Here is a 23,765-nt window from a genome sequence, read left to right on the forward strand (position 1 = left end):
TCAGAAGAGGTGAAAAGTTTAAATATTAAATCCATCTTTCAATACAATCTATAAAAAAGCCAATATATGCAGTGACATCACTGGGGTTGGTGTCTCCCAGTGCACCTGCTCACCTGCCCACAAAGCCATACCCCCTGACATGCAGTCTGACCCCTGTACTGGTCATGCTGAGGGCTTGCTCGGAAGCTCCCAGCCTCTCTAGAAACTCCAGATAGCTCTGTCATATAGGTGTCACCCCCTCGGATGGTGTCAGTCGGTGCGGCCTGCACCCCCCTAGTGATTTCACTGAATATATGTCCAACAAATGTGTCTACAATTAAAGAGTAAATTTGCACAACCTTGGTAAAACCACGTTACACAGGCAGGTGGTATAAACCATATAGGACACTGCTGATGTATATAGATGCAGTGTGTACAGACCTTTGCTGCAGTTACAATAAACAGCCCATCTCTGGTGTATACCTATAGATGCAGTGTGTACAGACCTTTGCTGCAGTTACCATAAACAGCCCATCTCAGTGCGCTTGATCCTTGAGACCCTGCTAGCGTTAATCTCCTTTTTGCTGAAAATGCTTCTAAAACGCAATACGATGTGGCTAGGACGCACCAGGAGACTGTGCTGATAAATCTGATGAAACAATTGTATATACAGTATGTACGCACCAGAGTCTCTCCATCAGCATGCAAAGTGCTACAGACACAGCTTCTTCCCCTTTACAGACTCAGTCGCACACAGATATACAAGTGTCGTATTGAGGCTACATGAACAAGGTCACATCTGTACATCAGGCACTTGGTAATTACTTACACTACAGGTGGGAAGATATAAAATGTGCAGAGTTGGATGGGGCATGTTCTACCTGAACGCCACATTGCAGTGACAAATAAACCTGTCCAGCATTTGTGGGCTACATGGAGAAGTAGACAGTATTTACCCTGTATGCAAATATAATACATGGATTTGCTCCCCATGTATTGCAAAATGGTTTATCCCAGTACAAAAGTTACCCCTTAAATTCACCATGCTCCTAAATATGAATCAGCCAGATCAGCGGTGGGATGGTGCAGGCGAGTCAGACCTAAGGCTGCGCAGACTTTGTATGGCCGGAAATACCGTATGTATCATCTTCATATCTCGTATGGCCGGAAATACCGTATGTATCATCTTCATATCTTGTATGGCCGGAAATACCGTATGTATCATCTTCATATCTTGTATGGCCGGAAATACCGTATGTATCATCTTCATATCTTGTATGTCCGGAAATACCGTATGTATCATCTTCATATCTCGTGTGGCCGGAATTACCGTATGTATCATCTTCATATCTCGTATGGCCGGAATTACCGTATGTATCATCTTCATATCTCGTATGGCCGGAAATACCGTATGTATCATCTTCATATCTCGTGTGGCCGGAATTACCGTATGTATCATCTTCATATCTCGTATGGCCGGAATTACCGTATGTATCATCTTCATATCTCGTATGGCCGGAAATACCGTATGTATCATCTTCATATCTCGTATGGCCAGAATTACTGTATGTATCATCTTCATATCTCGTATGGCCGGAATTACTGTATGTATCATCTTCATATCTCGTGTGGCCGGAAATACCGTATGTATCATCTTCATATCTCGCATGACCGGAAATACCGTATGTATCATCTTCATATCTCGTATGGCCGGAATTACCGTATGTATCATCTTCATATCTCGTATGGCCGGAAATACCGTGTGTATCATCTTCATATCTCGTATGGCCGGAATTACCGTGTGTATCATCTTCATATCTCGTATGGCCGGAAATACCGTATGTATCATCTTCATATCTCGTGTGGCTGGAAATACCGTATGTATCATCTTCATATCTCGTATGGCCGGAATTACCGTATGTATCATCTTCATATCTCGTATGGCCGGAATTACCGTATGTATCATCTTCATATCTCGTATGGCCGGAAATACCGTATGTATCATCTTCATATCTCGTATGGCCGGAATTACCGTATGTATCATCTGCATATCTCGTATGACCGGAAATACCGTATGTATCATCTTCATATCTCGTGTGGCCGGAAATACTGTATGTATCATCTTCATATCTCGTGTGGCCGGAAATACTGTATGCATCATCTTCATATCTCGTATGGCCGGAATTACTGTATGTATCATCTTCATATCTTGTATGGACAAACATGATTTTTTGTGCCTAGTAGAGTCAGCCACAATTGAATATTACTGGTAATTACCGTAGGTAGTGTCGAAGTCAAATAACTGGATATGATCGATTGCAATTATTATCTGACGATCTAGTCGTCTATGGTCTGATAAAGAGTAAAATGGACATCACTCTGCGTCGGCGAAATCCGATGCAGCACAAAGTCAGTTTATGGGAAACAGGTTCTGTGTATATGTCTGTAACAAGTAATTAGAAATGCACACAGATACTGGTATGTGTTTAGGAGTATTTTAAATGCAAAGTTAAAAACCATTGTCAGAAGTCTGACTATCTTTGGCAACTGTATTCCTTTTGTTCAATGCTACTGTAGAAGAGGGACTGACATTTACATTCCAAATAAGCAGAGGAGGACCTTTGATGTGTTATCAGACATTGTGACTCCGGCAGGTATCTGCTGGTCATATCTGAGCAGAAAGACTTCATTGTCTATGACACCTTGGAATTTGGTTCAGTCAAACATAATATCAAATATGCCAGTTGATGGATAAAGTTATATATATGAATAACTCTGTCAATTAACAAATACACTGATGCACATAACGCACACACATAAACATATATGCATACACAGACACCCACGTGCGTCCTCATATACATACATACGAACACTTCCTACATCAATGCACAGACACACATATGCGAAAGCATATGTATATATAACGGTTCCTATTTACAATAAGTTCATTTAGAGTTATAAAATGAATTATTAATTAATAATTATGATGTAATATGTACTTAAGTGAGAACTATGGTTCAGAATATAGTGGACATGTCATGTTTGGTACCATTCTAAATCCCTGTTTATTTGCAGGTTTCCGTTTCTATCGGCAAAGGATTCGCATCTTGCGTTCGTTAGTTATGGATTATAGGGAGTTATTGGTTAGAATGTAAATCTTTGTATGCAGTGTCTGTAGCCAGTTTAAACTAGGGATGTGCAGGCTCGGATAGGTTCGAGTTTGCACGTGGAGTTCGGATTTTTCCCTCCAAAAAAACGGAACTCAGAAAGAGGCAAAACGTCATCTTACATGGACGAACATCATCATTCCTGGACAAAAGTCTCGAACCTATCCGAGCCTGCACATCCCTAGTTTAAACCTGTTCTTCGGCGGAAAAAGACACACAAAGACTGTTGGGAGGCTGATCCATACCCCTGATGACACCGTATGAATCGACCAATAACCAGCTAATCTGGAAGCAAGAACCAATGAAAACCTGTTTGCTTGTCTCTATTGTTATTGTTGAAACTTGTAAGGTATATAGCTTGTGTACTTTAGCTAGTATTCAATCATGCCCAAGTGACCCCAGACGTCAGGAGTGATGGCTGGAGACTGGATCCAGTGCGCACGCGTATGTATTGGTCTGTACCTTGTATTTACTTGCTTTTTGCACGAATTGTTTAGATCAAAGCATGTTATACTTTTTTTCTTGATTAATATAAAACTTTTTGTGCTTTGGAACCACAATAGGATCGGAAAGTAATTATTTCACTTTAGCGATTAAGGGGTATCAATAGTACCCATCAGCCCCTGGACACAACCGGAATGAATATCTCTCACCTGAAGAAACATGATCTCCCGGAACGTTCGCTGTAAAAGAGGAAGACAACAGGTAAGCGAGCGCCTTACACGAATACGTCCCATTGAATAAACACAGTCACTCAAACACAGAAGCAGATAACTGCAGCAATCTCACCTGAGCATCAGTCCGGTTCCTAAAGGCATCAAAGATTTTTTTCACAGCAACAATTTCTCCACTTTTGCGATCGATTGCTTTCCAAACAATGCCATAAGCCTGCGGTTATAATGACCATTGTAACAGGAGTATCCGCTGAGACCACAACAATAAATGAAAGGACACGAACAAAAAGATGGCCGAAGACTGAGTGGGGGGATAGTTTGGGTAATTAATAACAATGTAAAACATAATTATTACATGATTAGAAAGAAAATGAATTTACAGGGTGGGGGGAGCGTAAGTTCAGGACACCTTACCCTTACCCCTTACTAGCGCATGCACTGCAAGAGTCACAGCAGTCTATCCTTCCTACATGACGCCGGACTGAGGGTCTCAGTCAGACCCGCTAGCTTGCGGCGGCCGCTCGCAAGCGGGTCGATGGTACCCAAATGCGCAAGCGCACGACGGAGGGAGCTCCGTCGTGCGCATGTGCGAGACCCGGATAGCGACAGCCAAGCTGTCGCTCTGGGTCTCGCACCAAAGGGGGCGTGCTGTTGATGGTGATTGACAGCACGCCCCCTTTGGTGGGCGTGCCGGGGGCGTGGCTCCCAGACGGAGGCGTTCCCATGGGAACGCCTACCGTCTGGGGCCGGCCCCACTGACATCACTAGTTATGTCAGTGGGAGTGATTTTGGCTCTGACAGAGCCAAAATCACTCCAGGGCTTGCGGCAGCGAGACCCTACCGCAGGGTCTCGTCGCAAGCCCGATGGTCGCTATGGTCTTGACCATCGCGACCATCATCATGGACGCTCGCATAAGCTGTGGATGGTAGCCCACAGCTATGCGAGCGTCCAGAAGGCCGCTCCAAATTGAAATAGGATGGCCCTGATTCAGAGCGAGCGCTCTGGTCAGAGCGTCCGGCTCTGAATCAGGGCTGAGCACCACAAGGCGGGAGGAAGCTGGGAGGAGCATAAGTGCAGGACACGTTACCCTTACCCCATACTAGCACAAGCACTGCAAGAGTCACAGCAGTCTACCCTTCCTAAAAGACGCTGGACTGAGCACCACAAGGCGGGAGGAATCTGGGAGGAGCCTAAGTGCAGGACACCTTACCCTTACCCCTTACTAGCACATACACTGCAAGAGTCACAGCAGTCTATCCTTCCTACAAGATGCTGGACTGAGCACCACAAGGCAGGAGGAAGCTGGGAGGAGCCTAAGTGCAGGACACCTTACCCTTACCCCTTACTAGCACATGCACTGCAAGAGTCACAGCAATCTATCCTTCCTATATGACGCTGGACTGAGCACCACAAGGCAGGAGGAAGCTGGGAGGAGCATAAGTGCAGGACACCTTACCCTTACCCCTTACTAGCACATGCACTGCAAGAGTCACAGCAGTCTATCCTTCCTATATGACGCTGGACTGAGCACCACAAGGCAGGAGGAAGCTGGGAGGAGCATAAGTGCAGGACACCTTACCCTTACCCCATACTAGCGCATGTACTGCAAGAGTCACAGCATTCTATTTTTTTATATAACATGCTGAAAAAAAAAGATAAAGTCTAAAAACAGATGTCCATTTTGTTTGTGGGTATGCGCAGTACCAATTTGCACATTTTAAGATGAGTGACATACTTGAACATTTATAGCAATAACCTATCCATACAAATGTTATGTAATTTTCATAGCGGTGCCCTATTGAGAAGTGTGTGGTATGTCATTTGCTAGCCAAGCACATCTGTACCAACGTTCAAGTATACATTTCATGAGCATGTGTTGTACCTTTGTTTCATAGCTATATAAAGCCATGATATGACCAACTGTATATGTATACTTCAAATGAGGTAATACAGTATGCCAGCATAACAAAGCATCTTTATCAGCATACATTAAGATGTATAGTGTAGTATATAGCTTAATTATCACTAGTGGGCTTTATTTATTGCTAAAACTCATTTGTCTACAATTCCCAATTACTCTCTTTCCATGTATACAGCATTAACAGAAGAAAAGAGGACATATGTCTTACCTGGTCAAGTCCGGGCACCAACTAGTTAAACTTCTTCTGCCAGCAACCCCGGCTTCTCCGCCCCCAGCCAGGCCAGTTACGTTAGCAAGCCCAAGGCACAAGCGAGGTAGAGGAGAAAGAAAACCAAAACCAACCTACACATACTGGTCCAACACCCCAGAACGCTGAAGGAAGACTGGAGCAGAGTAAGAAACCATAACAACCCGATGCGACAGGGTGGGCGACCTGTGGGCCTCATTCAGTGTTACCCGCTAGTGCACTGCTGAACGCAGACTCACAATGTTCGGGAATCTGCGCATGTGCAGAACTGGTCTGCGAGGTCGCACGTAAGCTGGCTGCAGACTGTCAGTGATTGACAGTCAGCTGCCGTTTGGGGGCGGGGAGGGGGCGACGATGTCCTCAGTTTCCCGCTTGTCGCAGTCATTGGGGGGGGGGGGTAGGGAAGGGGCCAGGATCTCCGTTGGCTGACAGAGATTTCCTGGCCTCTTACTCTAATCTGCGGAGGCCGGCTGCGGGACCCTATGGGGCACGCAGCCGGCCAATGGGCCACAGAGTATCAGATGCTGCGTTGGACAACGCAGCTCGGATACGCAATGCGGCAGAAGGCGTGATACCTCATCCTGCATTACCATAACTGCAAGGATCGCAACTGCATAGATGTCTTCGTACGTACATTATATCTGTAACCTGCGTGTATACATCATATATCTATAGCCTGTGTGTATACATCATATACAGTCAAGTGCATAAATATTGGGACATTGACAGAATTTTCAGATTTTGGCCTCTATTCACCACCACAATGGCTTTGAGATGAAACAAACAAGATGTGCTTTACCTGCAGACTTTCAGATTTAATTTGAGGGTAATTACAAATCAGGTGAACGGTGTAGGAATTACAACGGTTTCTATTTGTGCCTCCCACTTTTTAAGGGACCAAAAGTAATGGGACAAACTAAACAATCCTAAATCTAACTTTCACTTTTTAATACTTTGTTGCAAATCCTTTGCAGGCAATTACAGCCTGAAGTCTGGAACGCATAGACATCACCAGACGCTGGGTTTCATCCCTGGTGATGCTCTGCCAGGCCTCTATTGCAAATGTCTTCAGTTCCTGCTTGTTCTTGGGGCATTTTCCCTTCAGTTTTGTCTTCATCAAGTGAAATGCATGCTCAATCGGATTCAGGTCAGGGGATTGACTTGGCCATTGCATAACATTCCACTTTTTAGCCTTAAAAAACTCTTTGGTTGCTTTTGCAGTATGCTTCGGGTCATTGTCCATCTGCACTGTGAAGCGCCGTCCAATGAGTTCTGAAGCATTTGACTGAATATGAGCATATAATATTGCCCGAAACACTTCAGAATTCATTCTGCTGCTTTTGTCAGCAGTCACATCAATAAATACAAGGGAACCAATTCCATTGGCAGCCATACATCCCAACGCCATGACACTACCACCACCATGCTTCACTGATGAGGTGGTATGTTTTGGATCATGAGCAGTTCCTTTCCTTCTCTTCTCTTCCCATCACTCTGGTACAAGTTGATCTTTGTCTCATCTGTCCATAGGATGTTGTTCCAGAACTGTAATGGCTTTTTTAGATGTTTGGCAAACTCTAATCTGGTCTTCCTGTTTTTGTGGCTCACCAATGGTTTATATCTTGTGGTGAATCCTCTATACTCACTCTTGTGAAGTATTCTCTTGATTGTTGACTTTGACACATATACACCTACCTCCTGGAGAGTGTTCTTGATTTGGCCAACTGTTGTGAAGGGGTTTTTCTTCACCATGGAAATAATTCTTCTGTCATCCACCACAATTGTTTTCCGTCGTCTTCCGGTTCTTTTGGTGTTGCTGAGCTCTCCGGTGCGTTCTTTCTTTTTAAGAATGTTCCAAACAGTTGATTTGGCCTCACCTAATGTTTTTGCTATCTCTCTGATGGGTTTGTTTTGATTTTTCAGCCTAATAATGGCTTGCTTCACTGATAGTGACAGCTCTTTGGATCTCATATGGAGAGTCGACAGCAACTGATTCCAAATGCAAATGTCACACCTAGAATCAACTCCAGACCTTTTACCTGCTTAATTGACAATGAAATAACGAGGGAAAAGCCCACAGCTGTCCATGAAATAGCTTTTGAGTTGATAGTCCCATTACTTTTGGCCTCTTAAAAAGTGGGAGGCACATATAGAAATCGTTGTAATTCCTACACCGTTCACCTGATTTGGATGTAATTACCCTCAAATTAAATCTGAAAGTCTGCAGTTAAAGCACATCTTGTTTGTTTCATTTCAAAGCCATTGTGGTGGTGAATAGAGGCCAAAATCTGAAAATTCTGTCAATGTCCCAATATTTATGCACCTGACTAGCTATAGCCTGCTTGTATACATCATATATCTATAGCCTGCGTGTATACACCATATATCTATAGCCTGCGTGTATACATCATATAGCTATAGCCTGCGTGTATACATCATATAGCTATAGCCTGCGTGTATACATCATATAGCTATAGCCTGCGTGTATACATCATATAGCTATAGCCTGCGTGTATACATCATATAGCTATAGCCTGCGTGTATACATCATATAGCTATAGCCTGCGTGTATACATCATATAGCTATAGCACCTCTGGCGGGCCAACCAAGAAAAACACATCAATCTGGTGAAAAATCCGACTAAGGTTGGAACAGAAAGAACCGCCATCGCTGACACGTGATAGAAGAATAAACGGAGCTGGCAAGTCCCATTTATAGGAGGATTCGTCCCACAGAGAACCAGAGTCCTAACCAAAAAGATCTTTAGGGCCGGCACAATCCAAAGAGGCCTTCTCCACATAAAAGTAGGTGCCTGAAACACAGGGCCCAAACAGCCCTGGGTGATGAGAATCCATGGGACTACTGTAGGGAGGTAGCCTAAGCAAATTCAAAGAACAGCTTGGTCCCAGTGAAAAACCCACAAAGCGGTCAGCCACGTAAGCCAACGAATGTCAGCAGAGCCTAAGGGCGATGACTGAAGAGCTCGAAGCACCAGAGACAAAGTCCAAGGAGCCGAGGAACACCACCATCCAAAAGGAAAGTTAGTACATCAGAGCAAGCTGTCTCCGAAAAGGACAGAAAGTGTGGAAACCTGCAACTTCCAAGAAGAGAGGCGGAGGGACATATCCAGCCCCACCTGCAGAAGAGAGAGGACCCAAGAGAGGGAAACCCTCTGGGAATAAAGTTCCAGTCATAACACCAAGCAAAGTAAAACCGTCCAAGCAGTGACAAAGTCTTGCAAAGGAGAACTTACGGGCATACAGCATAGTACGAATGACTGACCTGGAGAACCAAATAGAAACACGGGCCCTGATACAGAAGATCCGACCACAAGGGAGATACAGCAGAGAGTTGATAGAAGCTCTATGTGCCAAGCTCACCAAGGCCATAGGGGGCAACCAGGATTACCATGCCTCCCTCCCACTGCAGCCTGTGGAGGATCCACAGGATCCATGAAATTGGAGAGAAGACATGAGAGAATTAACTCCTGCCGGCACGGCAAGACGTCCAACTGAAGGGCTCTCAGAACCCCGATACGGGAGCAGTACCACCATAGTCTGTGCTCGTGCCGAGATGCCATCAAGGCGATGTCTGGCCACCACCAGCGAAGAATTAGGATCCAAAAGGAGTCTTGACAAAGCCCCCATTCACCTGGGTAGATGCCCAGGTGGTTGAGGAAACTCTCTTCCCTATCCCGTACTCTGGGGAGGAAGACTACCGACAGAGCCGGAAGCTGGCACACTGCCCAGATGAGAACGCGACTCACCTTCTTCAATGCGCCGTGACTGCGAGTGCCACCCAGATGGTTTATGTAGGCGATTATCGGATTGAACCTGGGACAGGACAATGCTGTAGGAGCAGCCAAGCCAGGCAGAGAGCTCTGAAGATTGTTCGGAGATCCACAATGTTGAGCAGCACTCGGCTCACGGAAGTTGTTAACGACCCTGGAAGGTTGTACCCCATGTGGAACCCTATCTAAGCGGGACACCTGAACCAAAAGAGGAAGAGCCGAACCTCCCAGGAAGGTGTGAGCCATCGGTGGGACCTGTTCAACAGGGACCATACTCCATCTGAAGAGGCTGGGAGTGAAAATTTAGCATATTCCACCATGACGTATTGGAGACAAACGAGCCCAGGATCTGTATGCAAGAGTGTATTGACACTCAGCGATTACTAAAAACTTTTTGAATCCTGGAATATAGGTCCCACGCTTTTCTGGTGAGAGGACGACCCACTGAACTCTGTAATCCAGCAAGGCCCCCAGATGGTACATCTCCTGCAACGGAGTCCAGGTGGAATACCCCATTGATGAGCTTTCCGTGGGACTGGAGGAGACCTACTGAGAGACCGATGTGTTCCATGAGAACATCCGGGTCCCGGGCAAGAATCAGAAGGCTGTTTATAGAAGGTGGAAACCTGATGCCCCTACATTGAAAATGATTTACCATGACTTGTTAAAAGTCAAGAGCCCTGGAAAGACCAAATGGCAATGTTTGAAAATGTAAATGCTCCTCTTAGACACAAACCAGCGGAAACTTCAGTGACTGGGCGGATAATAAACTGCAAATAGGCCTCCCGGAAATCCAAGGAGGCCCTGAGATCCCCCCCGAGTCAGTGCTAGAATGATGGATAGAGATTCAAGCAGATTCACCAAAAAGCCTGTTGGAGGATTTCCAGGTGAACAAAGAAGAGACTGCCAAAAAGTCCTTGCCTATCTAAGAGGAACTGGAACAAGCACTCAGGAGACCAGCAGGGCGTGAACAGTCCCCCAGTTAGATAAAATAGGATCTGAGGCCTTTCCTGAAAGGCTATAGCGTAGCCCCAGGAGAGAAATCAGCCTCAGACATCCTATGCTGTCGCCATCCAGGTGATGGAAAACGCAAAAGTCGGCCACCAACGCTGGGAGCACCCTAGGTGGAGGTCTGCCTTGTCAAGCGTAAGCCTGTCAGTAGGCCTGGAGGTAGGTTAACTGGTAGACCTGGGCCCTTTAGCTCGGGGCATGAAAGAGTCACCCGGAGCCCTGAGAAAGGTTGGCCTTCCCTCCGAGATAAGGAGCGAAAATTAGAATCTTGCGACCTATGTCACAGAAGGGAGGAAGGATGTTCTGGACGTTGTCATTGTGGCTACAATCCTGTCCAAAACAGGATCCCAGCGAATGACCTGAAAGCGGAAGAGCCCCTATGGCCTTCCTAAAGTCTAAGGTCAGCGTGCCAGAAATTAAGCCAGAGAGCTCGCCTAACAGCACCAAAGATGCTGACACCCTGAAGTCAGGACACCAGTATCTATTGTTGCTTCTCCTCTGATGCTCTCACCTGAGACAGCTGGTTCCAATGGGAAACTGAGCTGAGGCTTTTCTAAAGAGCATCTGGCCAAACAACAATAGCTTTAGCAACCTAAGCAGAAGTCAGGGCTGGACGCACGATAGCATTTGTATAATATAAGTCTTCGTTAAGGGAATCTGTATACTACAGCAGCTGGTATTCCCAGGCGTCCAAGTACTAACCAAGCCTGACGCTGTTTAGCTTCCGAGATCAGATGATATTTGGCGTGTGTAGGGTGGTCTGAAATGTTAAGGACATACTGTCCCAATGAGGAACTTCAGATTACCGGACAGGGAGGCAGCACTATCTAGACTGGGACGCAGCACTACCTAGACTGGCGCCTGAAATGCGGTTCCTGTCCAGCCTATGCTGGAAAGATGCACACACCTGCGCTTAAAGCGAGAAGGGCTGCAGCCATGGCTCCTAAGGCAGAATGCAATAAGGTACCCAACTAGGCCCCAATAGAAATACTAGTAGGGGGAGCAAGCCCTGGGGTTGCCAGTCTGTGTGACGGGCACACTTTGACACTGCAGAGGATATACACTAGCCCTTAGCCAACTGCAACTTTACCTATAAGAGAGGTAGTCCAGGCCGGCTCCAGGTGGAAGTCATGGCTGACTGGCGAATCTGTAAAACACCGGAGCAGAGCCCATGGTGGTCCGGAGCCTGAGGAGAAAGTACAGAGGTACATGTCCTGCAGTTACACAACACTGAGGCACCCCATCCCTGGGTGCTGTGTCCTTGGAAAACCTGGTACCACAATCCAGGGCCATCCCCACATACCTGTTAGGTAAACTACGGTGTACAATAAAAGGGGGAGTGCAATGACTGTGACCTCACCCCACAAAAATCGGCTTTACAGACAAGGGATTTACTAAACGGTCAGAAGAAATTTTAGATATAAAATGTATGAACACAAATACCTGCACACAGACATTCAATGCTGTATCAATGGGCAGTTACTACTCAACAATCCAAACCCCAATCGGTAAGAAGGAGCTTAATATATGACAAGACCTCAGAGGAGGAGGCATACAGGGAGACAGGAGCCCTTTACTGCTCTCCAGAGACTGACTGAAGCAGGCCCAAGTTAAAACGGTCGCTCAGTGTCTCAGCTGGGAGGGGTTCCATTGTCCTGTCCATCGGATCCAAAGGATGCTGAATTTGGACTAGGAAGGGTAGGGTTTTTGACTAGGCGGGCCATGTGAGCATCCACTGAGGAGAAGGCTCATTATGCCCGGTCTGCAGCTGGTAGGGAATTGAAGGAGGAAATGTGCTTAGAAACCTGGAGGTGCCTATTAGGGTGAGCCCTCCGTAGAAGGTCCACAGGCTGCGCAAAAGACAGGGATTCTGCAGAAACGGTCTACCAAAGCTCGAAAAGCAAAGTGCTAGCCTTAGAGGTGAGGGAGAATACCAGTGGCATGGTTATCACTGTGAGGGAGCGTGGCAAGGGAGCGGCTGAACCAAATCCCCCAGGGCAATGGCTGCTTCTAATGAAGAGCCCCATTGCCTGTGCCCTAGTGGTCTACCAGAGGTGCAAGGCGGCCTGGGAGACAGATGTCTGCACCAGCGGTGGTCTCCCACACCTGCGTTACCATCCGCTGCAGTGCGGCTCCCTGTAAGGAGGGAGTCGCTCTTACCTTTGAGCCCCATCCGTGCTCCCTCCACCGGTGTCCGGCTGCGGGTCCCTGATGCCGCCAGCACAGGGGGGTCAGTGGAGCGGCAGTGTGGGCATCCTATAGGACGGGAAGGGGGGGGCTGGGGCTGCTGGGAGAAATTTAGCTAGTTGGTGTCCAGACTCCTCCTGGTCCACATATACCCATGGTTTAAACCTGCGTCTCCTATGGATTGTGAAGAAGAAAAAGCAATACATATCTGCACTTCTCAGTCCCCGCCAGGAAGCTGCGGAGTAACCCTGCGGGGGTCCTTATTAAGCATGTGAAGCAGCATCCCTAAATGTGGGGTTATCCTGGTTGGTTCTGTCTCGAAGCATGATTCCTTATACCGACTGTATCCAAGTATGATTCCTTATACCGACTGTATCCAAGTAGGATTCCTTATACCGACTGTGTCCAAGTATGATTCCTTATACCGACTGTATCCAAGTGTGATTCCTTATACTGACTGTATCTATGTGTGATTCCTTATCCCGACTGTATCTATGTGTGATTCCTTATCCCGACTGTATCAAAGTGTGATTCCTTATCCCGACTGTATCCAAGTGTGATTCCTTATCCCGACTGTATCCAAGTGTGATTCCTTATCCCGACTGTATCTATGTGTGATTCCTTATCCCGACTGTATCCAAGTGTGATTCCTTATCCCGACTGTATCCAAGTGTGATTCCTTATCCCGACTGTATCCAAGTGTGATTCCTTATCCCGACTGTATCTATGTGTGATTCCTTATCCCGACTGTATCCAAGTGTGATTCCTTATCCCGACTGTATCCAAGTGTGATTCCTTATCCCGACTGTATCCAAGTGTGATTCCTTATCCCGACTGTATCTATGTGTGATTCCTTATCCCGACTGTATCCAAGTGTGATTCCTTATCCCGACTGTATCCAAGTGTGATTCCTTATCCCGACTGTATCCAAGTGTGATTCCTTATCCCGACTGTATCCAAGTGTGATTCCTTATACCGACTGTATCCAAGTGTGATTCCTTATCCCGACTGTATCCAAGTGTGATTCCTTATCCCGACTGTATCCAAGTGTGATTCCTTATACCAACTGTATCCAAGTAGGATTCCTTATACCAACTGTATCCAAGTATGATTCCTTATACTGACTGTATCCAAGTGTGATTCCTTATACTGACTGTATCCATGTGTGATTCCTTATACTGACTGTATCTATGTGTGATTCCTTATACTGACTGTATCTATGTGTGATTCCTTATCCCGACTGTATCCAAGTGTGATTCCTTATCCCGACTGTATCCAAGTGTGATTCCTTATACCAACTGTATCCAAGTAGGATTCCTTATACCGACTGTATCCAAGTAGGATTCCTTATACTGACTGTATCCAAGTATGATTCCTTATACTGACTGTTTCTATGTGTGATTCCTTATAACAACAGTCTATGGTACTATCTCTATCATTCAGTCTGGCTTTGCAGAGGTTTATAGCACCATATAAATAAACAATAATGATGATTTATGTATATGTTATTAGCCATATATGTACGTAAATGTATATGCAGTACAGAGCAGCTTTCCAGACCATTTCAGCAGAGTCTGGGAAGCTATGCTGGTGATGATACCCATAGAGCAAGACCATCCAGCAAGCGATCAGTGCTATACATATATAATGTATCAATCGCATACCAGGCAGCCAGATGTCAGCACCCACAGCGCCCGCATCTACCAGTGCTTGTAACTTCCAAGTCCTCACCGTAAGAGTTGACAAGTGATGAAATAGCTTGCACAGATTATCTCTCTAGTTAATGTGAGCTATCAGATTATCATATGGTAAATGTATTCCTCAGTGCTATAAGCCACCACTGGACCATTCGCAGAGACGTTTCTTACAAGAGTTGCAGATACTCACCCCTTTTCCCAGACGTTTCTTTATATCATATTTCTTGGAAATATGCTCCTCCACCTCAGGTCCACTCATTGTGTTACGAAGATCTCCAGATGAACAATCAGGATCCCATTCAGGTGTCAGGAGACCACATAAAATAATCTTATTATAAGGGATACAGCAACCTCAGCACCTGTGAGAGGAATGACAGCTGTAACCAACATCAAACAACCAGAGAAAACAATTCATTCATTATTAAGTGGGGCAGTATACAGGGGTACATCATTATTATCATTATTAAGTGGGGCAGTATACAGGGGTACATCATTATTATCATTATTAAGTGGGGCAGTATACAGGGGTACATCATTATTATCATTATTAAGTGGGGCAGTATACAGGGGTACATGATTATTATCATTATTATTAGTAGCAGTATACAGGGGTACATTATTATTATCATTATTAGTAGCAGTATACAGGGGTACATTATTATTATCATTATTAGTAGCAGTATACAGGGGTACATTATTATTATCATTATTAGTAGCAGTATACAGGGGTACATCATTATTATCATTATTATTAGTAGCAGTATACAGGGGTACATCTTTATTATCATTATTAGTAGCAGTATACAGGGGTACATCATTATTATCATTATTATTAGTAGCAGTATACAGGGGTACATCATTATTATCATTATTAGTAGCAGTATACAGGGGTACATCATTATTATCATTATTAGTAGCAGTATACAGAGGTACATCATTATTATCATTATTAGTAGCAGTATACAGGGGTACATCATTATTATCATTATTATTAGTAGCAGTATACAGGGGTACATCATTATTATCATTAGTAGTAGCAGTATACAGGAGTACATCATTATTATCATTATTATTAGCAGTATACAGGGGTACATCATTATTATCATTAGTAGTAGCAGTATACAGGGGTACATCATTATTATCATTATTATTAGTAGCAGTATACAGGAGTACATCATTATTATCATTATTATTAGCAGTATACAGGGGTACATCATTATTATCATTATTATTATTAGCAGTATACAGGGGTACATCATTATTATCATTATTATTAGCAGTATACAGGGGTACATCATTATTATCATTATTATTAGCAGTATACAGGGGTACATCATTATTATCATTATTAGTAGCAGTATACAGGGGTACATCATTATTATCATTATTAGTAGCAGTATACAGGGGTACATCATTATTATCATTATTAGTAGCAGTATACAGGGGTACATCATTATTATCATTAGTAGTAGCAGTATACAGGGGTACATTATTATTAGTAGTAGTAGCAGTATACAGGGGTACATCATTATTATCATTATTAGTAGCAGTATACAGGGGTACATCATTATTATCATTATTAGTAGCAGTATACAGGGGTACATCATTATTATCATTATTAGTAGCAGTATACAGGGGTATATCATTATTATCATTATTAGTAGCAGTATACAGGGGTACATCATTATTATCATTATTAGTAGCAGTATACAGGGGTACATCATTATTATCATTATTAGTAGCAGTATACAGGGGTACATTATTATTATCATTATTAGTAGCAGTATACAGGGGTACATCATTATTATCATTATTATTAGCAGTATACAGGGGTACATCATTATTATCATTATTAGTAGCAGTATACAGAGGTACATCATTATTATCATTATTAGTAGCAGTATACAGGGGTACATCATTATTATCATTATTAGTAGCAGTATACAGGGGTACATCATTATTATCATTATTAAGTGGGGCAGTATACAGTGGTACATCATTATTATCATTATTAAGTGGGGCAGTATACAGGGGTACATCATTATTATCATTATTAGTAGCAGTATACAGGGGTACATCATTATTATCATTATTAGTAGCAGTATACAGGGGTACATTATTATTATCATTATTAGTAGCAGTATACAGGGGTACATTATTATTATCATTATTAGTAGCAGTATACAGGGGTACATCATTATTATCATTATTATTAGCAGTATACAGGGGTACATCATTATTATCATTATTAGTAGCAGTATACAGGGGTACATCATTATTATCATTATTAGTAGCAGTATACAGGGGTACATCATTATTATCATTATTAGTAGTAGCAGTATACAGGGGTACATCATTATTATTATTATTATCATTATTATCATTATTAGTAGCAGTATACAGGGGTACATCATTATTATCATTATTAAGTGGGGCAGTATACAGGGGTACATCATTATTATCATTATTATTAGTAGCAGTATACAGGGGTACATCATTATTATCATTATTAGTAGCAGTATACAGGGGTACATCATTATTATCATTATTATTAGTAGCAGTATACAGGGGTACATTATTATTATCATTATTAGTAGCAGTATACAGGGGTACATCATTATTATCATTATTAGTAGCAGTATACAGGGGTACATTATTATTATCATTATTAGTAGCAGTATACAGGGGTACATCATTATTATCATTATTAGTAGCAGTATACAGGGGTACATCATTATTATCATTATTATTAGTAGCAGTATACAGGGGTACATTATTATTATCATTATTAGTAGCAGTATACAGGGGTACATCATTATTATCATTATTAGTAGCAGTATACAGGGGTACATTATTATTATCATTATTAGTAGCAGTATACAGGGGTACATCATTATTATCATTATTAGTAGCAGTATACAGGGGTACATCATTATTATCATTATTATTAGTAGCAGTATACAGGGGTACATCATTATTATCATTATTAGTAGCAGTATACAGGGGTACATCATTATTATCATTATTATTAGCAGTATACAGGGGTACATCATTATTATCATTATTATTAGTATCAGTATACAGGAGTACATCATTATTATCATTATTATTAGCAGTATACAGGGGTACATCATTATTATCATTATTATTAGTAGCAGTATACAGGGGTACATCATTATTATCATTATTATTAGTAGCAGTATACAGGGGTACATCATTATTATCATTATTATTAGTAGCAGTATACAGGGGTACATTATTATCATTATTATTATTAGTAGCAGTATACAGGGGTACATCATTATTATCATCATTATTATCATTATTAAGTGGGGCAGTATACAGGGGTACATTATTATTATCATTATTAGTAGCAGTATACAGAGGTACATCATTATTATCATTATTATTAGTAGCAGTATACAGGGGTACATTATTATTATCATTATTAGTAGCACTATACAGGGGTACATCATTATTATCATTATTAGTAGCAGTATACAGGGGTACATCATTATTATCATTATTAGTAGCAGTATACAGGGGTACATCATTATTATCATTATTAGTAGCAGTATACAGAGGTACATCATTATTATCATTATTAGTAGCAGTATACAGGGGTACATCATTATTATCATTATTAGTAGCAGTATACAGGGGTACATCATTATTATCATTATTATTAGCAGTATACAGGGGTACATTATTATTATCATTATTAGTAGTAGCAGTATACAGGGGTACATCATTATTATTATTATTAGTAGCAGTATACAGGGGTACATCATTATTATCATTATTATTAGTAGCAGTATACAGGGGTACATTATTATTATCATTATTATTAGCAGTATACAGGGGTACATCATTATTATTATTATTATTAGTAGTAGCAGTATACAGGGGTACATCATTATTATCATTATTATTAGTAGCAGTATACAGGGGTACATCATTATTATCATTATTATTAGTAGCAGTATACAGGGGTACATCATTATTATCATTATTATTAGTAGCAGTATACAGGGGTACATCATCATTATTATCATTATTAGTAGCACTATACAGGGGTACATTATTATTATTATTATTATTATTAGTAGCAGTATACAGGGGTACATCATTATTATTATCATTATTAGTAGCAGTATACAGGGGTACATTATTATTATCATTATTAGTAGCAGTATACAGGGGTACATCATTATTATCATTATTATTAGTAGCAGTATACAGGGGTACATTATTATTATCATTATTAGTAGCAGTATACAGGTGTACATCAGTTATTATCATTATTAGTAGCAGTATACAGGGGTACATCATTATTATCATTATTAGTAGCAGTATACAGGGGTACATTATTATTATCATTATTAGTAGCAGTATACAGGGGTACATCATTATTATCATTATTATCATTATTATTAGTAGCAGTATACAGAGGTACATTATTATCATTAGTAGTAGCAGTATACAGGGGTACATCATTATTATCATTATTAGTAGCAGTATACAGGGGTACATGATTATTATCATTATTAGTAGCAGTATACAGGGGTACATCATTATTATCATTATTAGTAGCAGTATACAGGGGTACATCATTATTATCATTATTATTAGTAGCAGTATACAGGGGTACATTATTATTATCATTATTAGTAGCAGTATACAGGGGTATATCATTATTATCATTATTATCATTATTATTAGTAGCAGTATACAGAGGTACATTATTATCATTAGTAGTAGCAGTATACAGGGGTACATCATTATTATCATTATTAGTAGTAGTATACAGGGGTACATTATTATTATCATTATTAGTAGCAGTATACAGGGGTACATCATTATTATCATTATTATTAGCAGTATACAGGGGTACATCATTATTATTAGCAGCAGTATACAGGGGTACATCATTATTATCATTATTATTAGCAGTATACAGGGGTACATCATTATTATCATTATTATTAGTAGTATACAGGGGTACATCATTATTATCATTATTATTAGTAGCAGTATACAGGGGTACATTATTATTATCATTATTAGTAGCAGTATACAGGGGTATATCATTATTATCATTATTATCATTATTATTAGTAGCAGTATACAGAGGTACATTATTATCATTAGTAGTAGCAGTATACAGGGGTACATCATTATTATCATTATTAGTAGCAGTATACAGGGGTACATCATTATTATCATTATTAGTAGCAGTATACAGGGGTACATCATTATTATCATTAGTAGTAGCAGTATACAGGGGTACATCATTATTATCATTATTAGTAGCAGTATACAGGGGTACATCATTATTATCATTATTAGTAGCAGTATACAGGGGTACATCATTATTATCATTATTATTAGTAGCAGTATACAGGGGTACATTATTATTATCATTATTAGTAGCAGTATACAGGGGTACATCATTATTATCATTATTATTAGTAGCAGTATACAGGGGTACATCATTATTATCATTATTATTAGTAGCAGTATACAGGGGTACATCATTATTATCATTATTATTAGCAGTATACAGGGGTACATCATTATTATCATTATTAGTAGCAGTATACAGGGGTACATCATTATTATCATTATTATTAGCAGTATACAGGGGTACATCATTATTATCATTATTAGTAGCAGTATACAGGGGTACATCATTATTATTATTATTAGTAGCAGTATACAGGGGTACATCATTATTATCATTATTATTAGTAGCAGTATACAGGGGTACATCATTATTATCATTATTATTAGTAGCAGTATACAGGGGTACATTATTATTATCATTATTATTAGCAGTATACAGGGGTACATCATTATTATTATTATTAGTAGTAGCAGTATACAGGGGTACATCATTATTATCATTATTATTAGTAGCAGTATACAGGGGTACATCATTATTATTATTATTATTATTAGTAGCAGTATACAGGGGTACATCATTATTATCATTATTATTAGTAGCAGTATACAGGGGTACATCATTATTATCATTATTAGTAGTAGTATACAGGGGTACATCATTATTATCATTATTATTAGCAGTATACAGGGGTACATCATTATTATCATTATTATTAGCAGTATACAGGGGTACATCATTATTATCATTATTATTAGTAGTATACAGGGGTACATCATTATTATCATTATTATTAGTAGCAGTATACAGGGGTACATCATTATTATCATTATTAGTAGTAGTATACAGGGGTACATCATTATTATCATTATTAGTAGCAGTATACAGGGGTACATCATTATTATCATTATTATTAGCAGTATACAGGGGTACATCATCATTATTATCATTATTAGTAGCAGTATACAGGGGTACATCATTATTATCATTATTATTAGCAGTATACAGGGGTACATCATCATTATTATCATTATTAGTAGCAGTATACAGGGGTACATTATTATCATTATTATTAGTAGCAGTATACAGGGGTACATCATTATTATTATTATTAGTAGCAGTATACAGGGGTACATCATTATTATCATTATTAGTAGCAGTATACAGAGGTACATCATTATTATCATTATTAGTAGCAGTATACAGGGGTACATTATTATTATCATTATTATTAGCAGTATACAGGGGTACATCATTATTATCATTATTATTAGCAGTATACAGGGGTACATCATTATTATCATTATTAGTAGCACTATACAGGGGTACATCATTATTATCATTATTAGTAGTAGTAGTATACAGGGGTACATCATTATTATTATTATTAGTAGTAGCAGTATACAGGGGTACATCATTATTATCATTATTAGTAGCAGTATACAGAGGTACATCATTATTATCATTATTAGTAGCAGTATACAGGGGTACATCATTATTATCATTATTAGTAGCAGTATACAGGGGTACATCATTATTATCATTATTAGTAGCACTATACAGGGGTACATCATTATTATCATTATTAGTAGCAGTATACAGGGGTACATTATTATTATCATTATTAGTAGCACTATACAGGGGTACATCATTATTATCATTATTAGTAGCAGTATACAGGGGTACATCATTATTATCATTATTATTAGTAGCAGTATACAGGGGTACATTATTATCATTATTATTAGCAGTATACAGGGGTACATCATTATTATCATTAGTAGTAGCAGTATACAGGGGTACATCATTATTATCATTATTATTAGCAGTATACAGGGGTACATCATTATTATTAGCAGTATACAGGGGTACATCATTATTATCATTATTAGTAGCAGTATACAGAGGTACATCATTATTATCATTATTAGTAGCAGTATACAGGGGTACATCATTATTATCATTATTATTAGTAGCAGTATACAGGGGTACATTATTATTATCATTATTAGTAGTAGCAGTATACAGGGGTACATTATTATTATCATTATTAGTAGCAGTATACAGGGGTACATCATTATTATCATTATTATTAGCAGTATACAGGGGTACATCATTGTTATCATTATTATTAGTAGCAGTATACAGGGGTACATCATTATTATCATTATTATTAGTAGCAGTATACAGGGGTACATCATTATTATCATTATTAGTAGCAGTATACAGGGGTACATCATTATTATTATCATTATTAGTAGCAGTATACAGGGGTACATCATTATTATCATTATTATTAGCAGTATACAGGGGTACATTATTATTATCATTATTATTAGCAGTATACAGGGGTACATCATCATTATTATCATTATTAGTAGCAGTATACAGGGGTACATTATTATCATTATTATTAGTAGCAGTATACAGGGGTACATCATTATTATTATTATTAGTAGCAGTATACAGGGGTACATCATTATCATTATTATTAGCAGTATACAGGGGTACATCATTATTATCATTATTAGTAGCAGTATACAGAGGTACATCATTATTATCATTATTAGTAGCAGTATACAGGGGTACATTATTATTATCATTATTATTAGCAGTATACAGGGGTACATCATTATTATCATTATTATTAGCAGTATACAGGGGTACATCATTATTATCATTATTAGTAGCACTATACAGGGGTACATCATTATTATCATTATTAGTAGTAGTAGTATACAGGGGTACATCATTATTATTATTATTAGTAGTAGCAGTATACAGGGGTACATCATTATTATCATTATTAGTAGCAGTATACAGAGGTACATCATTATTATTATTATTAGTAGTAGCAGTATACAGGGGTACATCATTATTATCATTATTAGTAGCAGTATACAGGGGTACATCATTATTATCATTATTATTAGTAGCTGTATACAGGGGTACATTATTAGTATCATTATTATTAGCAGTATACAGGGGTACATCATTATTATCATTAGTAGTAGCAGTATACAGGGGTACATCATTATTATCATTATTATTAGCAGTATACAGGGGTACATCATTATTATCATTATTATTAGCAGTATACAGGGGTACATCATTATTATCATTATTAGTAGCAGTATACAGAGGTACATCATTATTATCATTATTAGTAGCAGTATACAGGGGTACATCATTATTATCATTATTATTAGTAGCAGTATACAGGGGTACATTATTATTATCATTATTAGTAGTAGCAGTATACAGGGGTACATTATTATTATCATTATTAGTAGCAGTATACAGGGGTACATCATTATTATCATTATTATTAGTAGCAGTATACAGGGGTACATCATTATTATCATTATTATTAGTAGCAGTATACAGAGGTACATCATTATTATCATTATTAGTAGCAGTATACAGGGGTACATCATTATTATCATTATTAGTAGCACTATACAGGGGTACATCATTATTATCATTATTAGTAGCAGTATACAGGGGTACATTATTATTATCATTATTAGTAGCACTATACAGGGGTACATCATTATTATCATTATTATTAGTAGCAGTATACAGGGGTACATCATTATTATCATTATTAGTAGCAGTATACAGGGGTACATCATTATTATCATTATTAGTAGCAGTATACAGGGGTACATCATTATTATCAT

The 23,765-nt window shown here is 39.8% G+C and overlaps 1 protein-coding gene across 1 annotated transcript in view; it reads right to left on the minus strand.

Moving 5' to 3' along the window:
• The window catches only part of MAPK15 (mitogen-activated protein kinase 15), a 263,796-nt gene that overhangs the window by 148,838 nt on the left and 91,193 nt on the right, over positions 1-23,765 (minus strand). Inside the window, exons 2-4 of the mRNA XM_088461832.1 lie at positions 14,869-15,037; positions 3,939-4,037; positions 3,803-3,832 (exon numbers count right to left, since the gene is read on the minus strand). Coding sequence (XP_088317958.1) covers positions 3,803-3,832; positions 3,939-4,037; positions 14,869-14,937 — 198 coding nt within the window. The 5' untranslated portion in view covers positions 14,938-15,037. The remainder of the gene's footprint in view (positions 1-3,802; positions 3,833-3,938; positions 4,038-14,868; positions 15,038-23,765) is intronic.

This window comes from Taudactylus pleione, unplaced genomic scaffold (assembly GCF_031769625.1).
Source record: "Taudactylus pleione unplaced genomic scaffold, aTauple2 ptg001108l, whole genome shotgun sequence".
NCBI lineage: Eukaryota > Metazoa > Chordata > Amphibia > Anura > Myobatrachidae > Taudactylus > Taudactylus pleione.